General features: G+C 60.6%; 1 protein-coding gene across 1 annotated transcript in view; it reads left to right on the forward strand.

Moving 5' to 3' along the window:
* Positions 1-8540, forward strand: part of C1QL4 (complement C1q like 4) — a 15265-nt gene extending 6725 nt beyond the window's left edge. Inside the window, exon 2 of the mRNA XM_026659593.1 lies at positions 8361-8540. Within this exon, the coding sequence (XP_026515378.1) occupies positions 8361-8540 (180 nt within the window). The remainder of the gene's footprint in view (positions 1-8360) is intronic.
* Positions 8541-10450: the final 1910 nt, after the last annotated feature.

The raw sequence follows: 10450 nt of genomic DNA on the forward strand, positions 1-10450 counted from the left end.
GTGTGTGTGTGTGTGTGTGTGTGTGTGTGTGTGTGTGTGTGTGTGTGACTTGTCTAAGGTTGCACATTGACCCTCTGGCAAGGGCCTCGCTTAGCTCTAACCACTAGACGCCACTCCCCACCAGAGCGAAGAGCAGGACCCAAGAGTCCTGACGCCTAACCCCTGCACCAAGAGCAAACGTCTCTAGCGATGCGGGATCAAGAAGAGACCTTCCTGGGGGCCAATTACCCTCCGTCTGCTGTGGCAAGGGTCTCCCATCTCACCCCTTCGTCTGCCACCCGGGTTCAAGGAACCTGGGGCCAGCTCCAGGCTGGCGGATCTCTCAGCTCAGAGCCCTGAACTAAAGGAAAGATGCTTCTACTTTTGCAGAAGACGTGAAGCTATGATATATATCCCCCCCGCCCCCTCCCCCAATAGTTTCTGCCTCTAATTGAAATCTGCCCCAGGAGCGCTTCGAAGCCACATTCCTCACTCCGGGTAGGCGAGAAAACGCTAGAGGAATTACAGTCAGTTCATCAACAGGCAGCAATTCCTCTCGACTTCTCTCCAGAGGAATTTTAAAAGCACATATACATTCCCCCACTGCGCCGCTCGCAGACACACTGTCAGGAACCCCCCCAGGTCGGCCGCCCTGCCAGCTCGGACTGTGAGTCTGTCAGCAGCCGGCTCGCGAGCTGGACGGCTGACCGCTGAGGGAAAGCCGGGTGAGTCAGCAGGAGGCGCTCACCCCGTAAAGACAGCCAGCGTCCCAGACCGCCCCAGTCTGCCTCCCTAGGCAGTTGCAAGGGGACGAGTCCTTGTTCACAGCCTGTCCTAAACTCTCGGGCAGTCTTAAACATCTGCCGTGCTCCACCCCAGAGGTGGATGCCTTTCAGTCCTGGTAGGTTTCAGAGTAGCAGCCGTGTTAGTCTGTATCCGCAAAGAGAACAGGCGTACTTGTGGCACCTTAGAGACTAACAAATTTATTAGAGCATAAGCTTTCCTGGGCTACAGCCCACTTCTTCGATCCCTGTGCATGCTGCTTGTCACTGTTAAAGAGCTGCTACGCCCCACCCTAGAGGCAGCTGCAGTTCAGTGCCGGCGGAACGTTTGCAGCTCTATCTAGGTCTGCAAAGTGCCTTGGGAGGAGAGGGGCAGGAGACTGCTCGTGAAAAGCAGAACAAGTGGCTATATTTGCAAATGCCACAACACGGAACGTTGCATTTCAGCCGATCGCCAACGGCCGCCGTCTTGGGGTGCCCAGCGTGGGACGCCGAGCGGTAGATTTGCCAGGTGCTGAGCCCCAGACTGGCTCTCGGGCCTTAGGTGCGATCACTTTCTAATCCACCCTCTGTCTAGGGGACGTTGGATCCCCTGCACCATCGCAGTTCCTGGGCATCTGTGCAATGAAAACCGGCGCATCAGGCACCAGCAGCGGACCCTGTGACCGAGGGGGTTTAGGGAGGCAGACAGCAGTTAGCGAAGCTGGAATGACCCCAGCGCCGGGGTTACAGCCCCAGGTCTGCCAGCCAGCACCCGGGCCAGAGGAATGACGCTAGTTCCCGCAGCACAGCGCCCCCTAGCACCATGCTGGGGTGGTGGTGGGGCGGCGCTGACCCAGGGGGCAGGGCACCTCTTGTGGAATCAAGGCCTGGGCCGTCGAGGTCTCCTGTCCACGTCCTGAGCCGGGCCGGCCCTGTGGCGTGCGAGATCTGACTGGCTCACGGCACAGGGAGCTGTGGGGTGGGGAGCCTGCAGGTTAGAACTGGGGAGATGGAGCCAGGACGTCTGCCTTCTATTCCTGGCTCTGCAAATCACCTCCCGGCTCCGTGCCTCAGTTTCTCCATCTGTGCAATGGGGATAATTATACGGCCCAGCTTTTGCTGCAGGGTAATTCATTAAAATTGCCTCTTTGAGGGGGAAGGGGCTTTAGCCACATAACCCCCAGCAGCGTTGAATGGGAAATAGCCCCCCCCCCCAACTCCCAGCTGACCCAATGACCCCCCCACCCAAGGACAAGCTCCCCCCACTCCAGTCTGCTCCTTTCTTGGGTTCTGGCAACTGAATCCCAGCACGAGGAAGAGGAAAGTGACAGCTCCCAGGCAGACAGACAGAGGCGCCTCTGTGTGTGTGTGTTTGTGTTAGATGGGGTGTGAGCATGTGTGTTAGTCTTGTCTCTCTATATTTGTGTTATTCCATGTGCCTTTGGATTTGTGTGTGTGGCCAGGGGTGTAAGAGGCTGTGGCTTATGTATTAATACTAAGAACACCCAGCTCCCCTCTAGCTCTTCCCAGCAGGAGCGCGCAAAGTGCTTTACAAAGGGCAGTGTCATTATCCCCATTATACAGCTGGGAAAACTGAGGCACCGGGGGGCATGACCTGCAACGGTTAGCCAGCAGGCCAGTGACAGAGCCGGGAACAGAAATCAGGTTTCCTGAGTCCCGGCCCAATACTCTGGCCACTAGGTCACACTCTGGACCCCACGAGAGACAGTGGCATTTTAAACAGCTGCCTGTGACGGGTGTAGGCAGAAGACGGGGCGCTAGAGAGACGTGCAGCACCAAAAGGGCACTTGGGGGGGGGGGCGGATTTAGTGGAAAGGGGTTTTCCCGTTTTCCTGTTTTCACCAAAATGAGTCGGGTTCTGCTCACCGATGCCTAGAATAGCCCCTGAAATCTTGGGGTGGCTCAGAACTTGTGGCATTCGACGTTATCGCGTTACCGACAGACGTCAGAAACGCCGTCGAACTGCGCCGAGGGCTAGACCCGGCACCATTTTTCGGCAAAGAGTTTAGTCTCCGAAAAATGCAATTTTGTGACGAACTCAGCGAATACTTTTGCCCCTCCCCAAAAAGGGGGTGAAATTTTCTCAACAGTCAAACAAACTGTTTTTCACTTTCACATTTTCAAAACAAAACCGTTCCACGTTTGGTTTCCAAACCGAGGTAGTTTGAAATTCGCTGGATTGAACTAAAAATAAAAAGGTTGAAAAAACACCCAAAAACTAACCGCCGAACCAACCAAGCCAGTTATTTCCCCAGGTCTGCGTCAGGCCGTGCAATGACTTTGTGGGGTCTGGTGAAGCGTTAACATCTGTGGATTTCTGGGGAGTGTCTGTAATTGTGTTACCAGCTTCTCCCTTCCGCCTGTACTGATGTTACTAGCGGGGTGTACAGATGTGCGTTGTTCAGCGTGGCAGTGTCGGTGTGAATGTGTGGGAGTTGTGCGATGCTCTGCGTGTGTGTGGCTAAGCAGGTCTCTCTCCCTGGGTGGTATCATTGGGTGTGTGTTTGTAGGTGAAGGGAGGTGCAGAAGCGCGTTGTATTATTCTACAGGAGAGGGGTGCAGGAGCCAGTGTGTTTGCACGAGGCGAGGCCTTGCCTGCTGAGCTCCGTGTGAGGCCGCATGCCAGGGACCCGCCGGCGGGCTGGAGAAATTCCAGCGAAACAACAAGAAATCAATCCCTCCCATTCACTTTTCATTTGGAGGGCTCAGCAGGCTGTTAATCTCTCGTCTCCGCAGGAAACGCCCCACGACACTGCGATGGGCCCTGGCTGTTTTAGTTTTGATTCTTCAGAGGCGGGGGTGGGGGAGAAAGACGCCAGGGTCGGCCTTTCCAGGGAGTTTGAGTGAATTTCACGCTGACCCCTCGGAGCCAGGACAGCAGCAGGGTGAACTTTCCCCAGACTACCCTGGTGCAGGAAAAGGAGAGCTCAGACTCTGCGGGAGACAGCAGCTCTGCCACTGATTGGCTGTGTGTCCTTGAGCAGGTCACATGCCTGCTCCGTGCCTCGGTTTCCCCCGTCGTAAAACGGGGGCCATACCGCTCGCCCTCCCGGGGCGCACTTGTGAGGCGAAATTCCTGGATGTTGAGCACCTGCTGCTGCCACCACTGAGCTCTCCAAATGAAAACAATGGGAGGGATTGATTTCTGGTTGTTTCGCTGGAATTTCTCCACCACGCCGGTGAGTCCCTGGCATGGAGCCTGGCTCGGTTCACAGAGGGCTGCTCCGCGGCCCACCTCCTGCCCAGCATTCGGACGGCGACCGAAGGCAGTGGCGGAGCCCGTGGGGGGAGCGGAGGAATCCAGGCAGAGCCGGATTCAGAGAAAGGGACCTAAATCCACTCCATAAAGCCCTGTCCCTGGCAGGCGGAGGCCGGCCTCTGTTCATGGCCCTGCCATAAGCCGCCTGCTGGCAGTTTGATCCCTTTCTGCGCGGTGACAGGCAGCCGGCGAGCAGAGTTTATCCCCTGCTGTGGCAGCTTGATCCGCGCAAAGGCTTCGGCCCATTGTCAGAGATTTTCTAGCAGGGGCTCAGGGGACGCCCGGACAGCTGAAGCGAGGAGGCTGGGGGTGGGGGCAGGGCGTGGGGCGACTCGCAGGCACTAGCGGGGGGAGGCAGTGCAGGGTGGGGGCCCGGGGCCCACCGCGTGGAGGGGCAGGCCGCGGGGACCAGGGCTTGTGCAGTGAGCTGGAGGGCGGGGCAGGTGCCCAGGTGCCAGCAGGATGCCAAGCGTCCCCTGTTGCCCCCGGGGAAGGGAAACCTCCGACCGAGCAAAGGAGCCGATTCCCCGGAGACCAGACGGGGGCCGGTAGCTGCAGCGGTTTAAAGCAGGGTCACCCCTGCCTGCCCACAGCCACTCGTTCGACAGCACCTCAAACCCAACCGCGTTAACGGGCCGGGGGTTGGGTCACCGGGACGCCTGGCACCAGAGCGACTCGCACCCAGCGTGCACCGTCCCCCAGCAGCCTCCCTCTGGTTTTTTGCCCGATGACACCCCGTCACTTTCGCTCTCTGTAGCTAGTCACGGCAGCACCCAGGCGGGATTCCCGCGTTTGAGGGTCACATGCACCCCAGGGAAAGGTGACAACAAAGAGAACAAACAAGCTACAACCCCCCTCCCCCGGGTCAGATCCTGCAAACACCTGAGCACCGAGCCAGTGGGAGTCAGGTGCCTAAATCCCTTTGAGGATCAGGGCCAAGGAGGGGCGGGAGCATCTGCAAAACTCTGCGTGTGCCCTTCCCCCCTCCCTGCACTGGTTAGGTTTTGTTTTACATTTCCCGGGCTGTATTAGGAGTGTGTAAAATCTATTACTGGGAGTGATTAATAATGAAAATACAACGATGATCAAATACAATTATCAACAGACCTTAATTATATTTCCTATTAATATCCTAATGGGAAAAAGTGACCACTGACCCGAGCAAATTCTTTGAAAAACCCCTTCCTCGTCGCCTCGGCTGGGCTCGAGAGTTGCCTCCCTGCCGTTTTCGGGCTCTGCGGCGTGGTTGTCGCCGGCTCGGGCCCAGGACATTAGCAAGGCCGGGTGGGCGAGGTCACAGCTTTATCGGGTTTGGGCTAGAGCGGCTGAGCGGGGCTTGCTCCAGCCTGGTCAGACGCCCAACGCTGTTTCTTAAAGGAGCTGTTTTAAAATTCATTGTAACTCACGCAAATCCTTGAACCCCCCCCACCCCGGGCCCAGAACGAAGCGCTGCAGCCGCCGCACGCTCCAAACACAACAAAGAGGTGGAATCGCGGCTTTGAGAGCAAAGCCCGACGCATCCTTAAGCAGGGTGCTGCGCCCGGCCCCTCCCTAGAAACCCACCTTCGTCGGAAAGGCCGAGCCCGTGTAAACCTGGGTCAGTCAGGGCTGCAGGATCGGGCCCCATGAGCATCAGACGTAGCTGTTATTTCCCCGGGCTCCAGCGGAGCTCACAACCCCTCATACCAGGGGCTGCGCTGATGCGGTGAGAGCCAGGCCTGTCCGCAGAGCTCCCCATGCAAACAGAGGCAGGGCTGGGATCTATCCCCTTCGGGTAAAGGGGGCCGGAGAGATTAAAGGGACTTGCCCAGATCTCCTGGGTCCCAGGCCAGGGCCTGTCATGAGCCCTGCTCAGCTCCAGCAGAGAGTGCGGCATTGGTGATCAGTACGTAACACTCCTCTCAAATACCGTAGGGTCCCAATCCTGCCGTGGGCGAGCAGGCCTAGGATCCACACGCATTGTCACGCAGAGGTTCCCTCGGCTCCGTTATGCCCTGAGCATTAGCACCGACTCCAGCCCCTTGGACACGCCGAACCAAGCTCCATTCACACAGCTCGTTCGGATGGCTGGCGTTCGGGAACAAACGAGGGTGAAGAGCGCGGCCCACGGGGAGGTGAAGGGAGCGCTGATGTTCCCGGGACTGGAGGGCGGGTGTGTTCCTGAAAGCCCCAGCTCCTGGAGTCAGGAGATCACGTGGGATCTGGGCTTATGTGACCAGGCGGGGGGAGGAGGATTCTGAGTCCATCCCCATGCTGGCGAGGCTGCCTGTCTCTTGCTGCTAATTCGATTGTATGCTAACAATAACCCCTGTCTCCAATCAATGACTGTGTTAGTGTCTGAATGTGACACAATTAATGATCATCTAGATTCATAATGCAGTGCTTATATTCATTATATTTAACACCCTGTGTAATTAGTTCATAATTAATAATCAACAATATTATAGTGAGTATATGATAGTTATGTGGGGTATTACATAATCAGATCGTGATTATATTAATTATAGTTATATGGTGTCGTATATATTAATACTGTACTGCATAAATATAATTACGAAATGATCTCTTAAGTCATAATCTAAGTGTATGAATTCTATGTATAGATGCTATAGAGATGAATTATTAATAGTAACAATATAATGACGATCGAGCAGCAGGATCCCAAACAAAGCGTGGGACTGGCCCCCCACCCCACCAGATTCTGGGATGGTTTTTAGTCTCTGTTGAGTTTTGCCGACCCACTCGCTCATGACAATTGCTGGCTCTAGATCTCCCCAATATATTCAGGGCGATGAGTCCGGCCCACGCTGCAGGAGCTTCCAGCTTCTCCCCAATCCCCTAATTAATCAATTCAGCCCCCCCCCAGCCCCACAACTGCCCCTCCCACAGCCCAGCAATTACTTATGCCCCCACATCAGTTCTGCCCCCTCCCAACCTCACCTCCTGCAGCTGCTGGGGTCTTTATCCCCCTCTCCCAGGCCTGGGATCCCCCCAGACGTTACAGGGAGGAAAGGGATGGGGGAGGGACAGACTGACCCATTGTTCACGGGGGGGGGAGCAGCTGGGCTCTTTCTGTTCCCTCCCCCCAACCCAAAGCCCCCCTTGGCTCCTGGGGGGGAGGGGGGAGAGCTCTGCCAGCCTCCAGCAGCCATCCTGATTGGCTGCTCGTCCTCAGGGTGCGGGGCAGTGGGGAAGGCAGCCAGTCAGATGGGGGGTCCCATGCCCCACGGCGGAGGTTCCCAAGGGGGCTGGAGTCCCCAGTGCCAAGGCTGCCCTGGTGCTGGGGGAGGGGATTAATCCCCAGACCCACTTCCCGGGATGGGGGCGATTCAGGCCCCCCCGACCCACTGCCCAGGGCAGAGAGTGATTCCCCCCCCCCAGCCCAGGACGGGAAGGTTTGAGCTCAGGGTGGGCCCTGCGCTAGTTCAATCCCAGCTCTCGGCCCCTGGCCAGTGCTGGGCCGGGGTCAGACCCCGGTGGTCCTCTCTCACCTTCCAGGCGCCGTGGAGCCGCCGAGGCCAGGCCTGCGGCTGCCAGGACCCTGACTTCACCGGGGCCAAGAGGCCAGTGGAGCAGATGGGTCCACGCCCTGGGCGCGTCTTTGGCCAGCGCTGCCCTACCCCACCCATCAGTGGCTGGGGGGTGCCCCGGTGCCGTGTGGGAGGGGTGGATCGCCTGAGGCCTCCCATGTGTGAGCGAGTGCAGGATCGGGGCCCACCCCACTGATCTACTGCACTGCGCCACCTGCCTACCCCCGGCCAGCTGGAGGAGACCGAAATTCCCGGGTCCTTCCACACCCGCCAGGAGCCGCTTGCCTCCCCCGATCCTCCGGGAGCCTTTGGTTCACCAGGAGCCGGTTAACGAGGGAGCCGGGCTGGGGGCTGGCCAGACCCTGCCCCCCCCCAGCTGGCTCAGGGAGGCTGCAGGTTTCCGTGGCGACGGGAGGGGGGTTCGGGGAGGGGGGGTGGCCCGTTCACAGGGGTTTAGGACCCACGGGCAGTAGCCAGCTCGCCGGGGTGGGGGGGCAGTTCCTATTTCACCGTTTGCTTGTCGCTCCATTTCTCTGCCGTGACCTTTGGGACCTGCACCGTGACCCCCGCGGGGCCCACAACGCTGAGTGAGGGCGGGGGGAGCGGGGGGGAGACCTGCCCTGAGCCAGACAGCAGGAGGTCGCCCCGGCTTCGCACCGGCACGAAGGGCTGCACATGGGGCAGGGGATGGAGAGTGGGGGGTCCCCTCAGACGCAGCACTGCCCCCCCCCAAGTGTCCACTAGGGGCAGCGGCTCAGCAGGGAACCCCCCCCCACCATCTAACTCTCCCCCCCCGTCTCCCCCCAGGTGCGGGCCAGCGCCATTGCCCAGGACGCCGACCAGAACTACGACTATGCCAGCAACAGCGTCATCCTGCACCTGGACGTGGGTGACGAGGTTTTCGTCAAGCTGGACGGGGGGAAGGTGCACGGGGGGAACACCAACAAATACAGCACGTTCTCCGGCTTCATCATCTACCCGGACTGAGCCCCTCTGCTCCCCCGGCCTGAGCCCGTCGGCACCCCCAGCGTTGCCCGGGGACCCCTGGACTGAGCCCGTCTGCACCCCCAGACTGACCCCCTCTGCACCCCCAAGCTTCATCCCGGGGGCGCCAGACTGACCCCCTCTGCACCCCCAGTGTCGCCCTGGGGCCCCAGCCTGAGCCCCTCTGCACCCCCGGCCTGAGCCCCTCTGCACCCCCGGCCTGCCCGGGCCTGAGCCCGTCGGCCCCCCCAGCGTCGCCCCAGGGGCCCCGGACTGACCCCCTCTGATCCCCCAGCGTCACCCTGGGGGCCCCCGGACTGAGCCCGTCTGCACCCCCAGACTGACCCCCTCTGCACCCCCAAGCTTCATCCCGGGGGCGCCAGACTGACCCCCCTCTGCACCCCCAGTGTCGCCCTGGGGCCCCGGCCTGAGCCCCTCTGCACCCCCGGCCTACCCCGGCCTGAGCCCGTCGGCCACCCCAGCGTCGCCCCGGGGGCCCCGGCCTGAGCCCCTCTGCACCCCCGGCCTGCCCTGGCCTGAGCCCGTCGGCCCCCCCCCAGCGTCGCCCCGGGGGCCCCGGACTGACCCCCTCTGATCCCCCAGCGTCACCCTGGGGGCCCCCGGACTGAGCCCGTCTGCACCCCCAGCATCGCCCCAGGGCTGTGCTCTGGGAAATGAACTGGACAGACCCCCGGGCTCCTGAGGGGGGGAGGCTGCGGGCGGCTGGGTCTAGGGGTGCAGGGGGAACTAGGGGCTTAGGGCATCTGCTCTGGGCCCCCCAGACGTTATCAGCCCCTGATGACATGGGGGGGGGGTGGCTGCAGTCGGGGGGGAATCAGGCTGCAGTGGGGGCCCAAACCCACTATCAGCTGGGGGGAGGCGCTAACCATCTCCTTGCAATTGGCGGGGTTGCTGGGTGGGGCCCACGGTGGGGGACCCTGGGAAGGGAGGGTTCAGGCATGGATGTGGCGTTGGGGTGGGGGGGCTGCAGTTCTGAAGTGGGTGGTCTTTCCCCCCCCCCCCCGCCGCCCCGCCCCCCCCCGCGGGGGGGGCCGGGCGGGCCCGGGCACCCGGGCCCAAAACCCCCCCCCCCCCCCCCGGAGCCTCCCAATCGATGACTTGACCCTCATCCAGAGCTGGGTGGACGTCAGGGGGGGACCTGGGAAAACAGCCCCCAGATGCCTGACAAGTCTCACCTCCTCCTCTGCTCAGATCCTCCCCCTCCCCCCCCTGCCAGACACCTCCGGGGCAGGAGAGATGCCCGCCTGCCCCCTGGCATTGGGGTACAAATGGGGCATCCCAGCTCCCCCCCCAGCTCACTGCCCTTGTACAGAGGCCCCCCCCAAACCCCCAAAGTGGGGAGAACCCGCCTACCCCTCATCTCTTCTCCCCGGATTATACTCTGCCACCATCCGCAGCCCCACAAGTCTCTTGCATGAAGGGTTGTGGGGCAGCCCTAGATATCGCTATATATAGACTGGGGGGGGTGCCCATTTGGTGCTGCCCAAGGGATGGTCTCGTGTCCCATCGACTGGCTGACGTGCACCTGTCTGTATATAATATAATCTCGGCACTGCCCCCTGCTGGAGGCCATTGGAGCTGCTCGAGCACGTGTCTTAGACCCCGTATGGCTAAGGGCCGATGGCGAGTCCCTCTCCCAGTCAGCCTTCAGGAGCGGGAGGATCCGAGTCCCACTGGCGTAATAGAGAGATGGGCCTGGCTTGGCCGGGGGTCTCCCCCATCACAGCTGCCTACTGCAGTGGGGGGCTTCCCTCTGCCCCCATGGCTAGCCGGGCGGGGGGGCAGCATACACACAACACCCCCCATTCCACCACAGCCCCCCACTGCTGTTCCCCTCCCCCCTACACACAACACCCCCCCGCTCCACCACGGCCCCCCACTGCTGTTCCCCT

This window comes from Terrapene carolina, unplaced genomic scaffold, assembly GCF_002925995.2.
Source record: "Terrapene carolina triunguis isolate 2854851 unplaced genomic scaffold, T_m_triunguis-2.0 Scaffold641, whole genome shotgun sequence".
NCBI classification, from domain to species: Eukaryota; Metazoa; Chordata; order Testudines; family Emydidae; genus Terrapene; species Terrapene triunguis.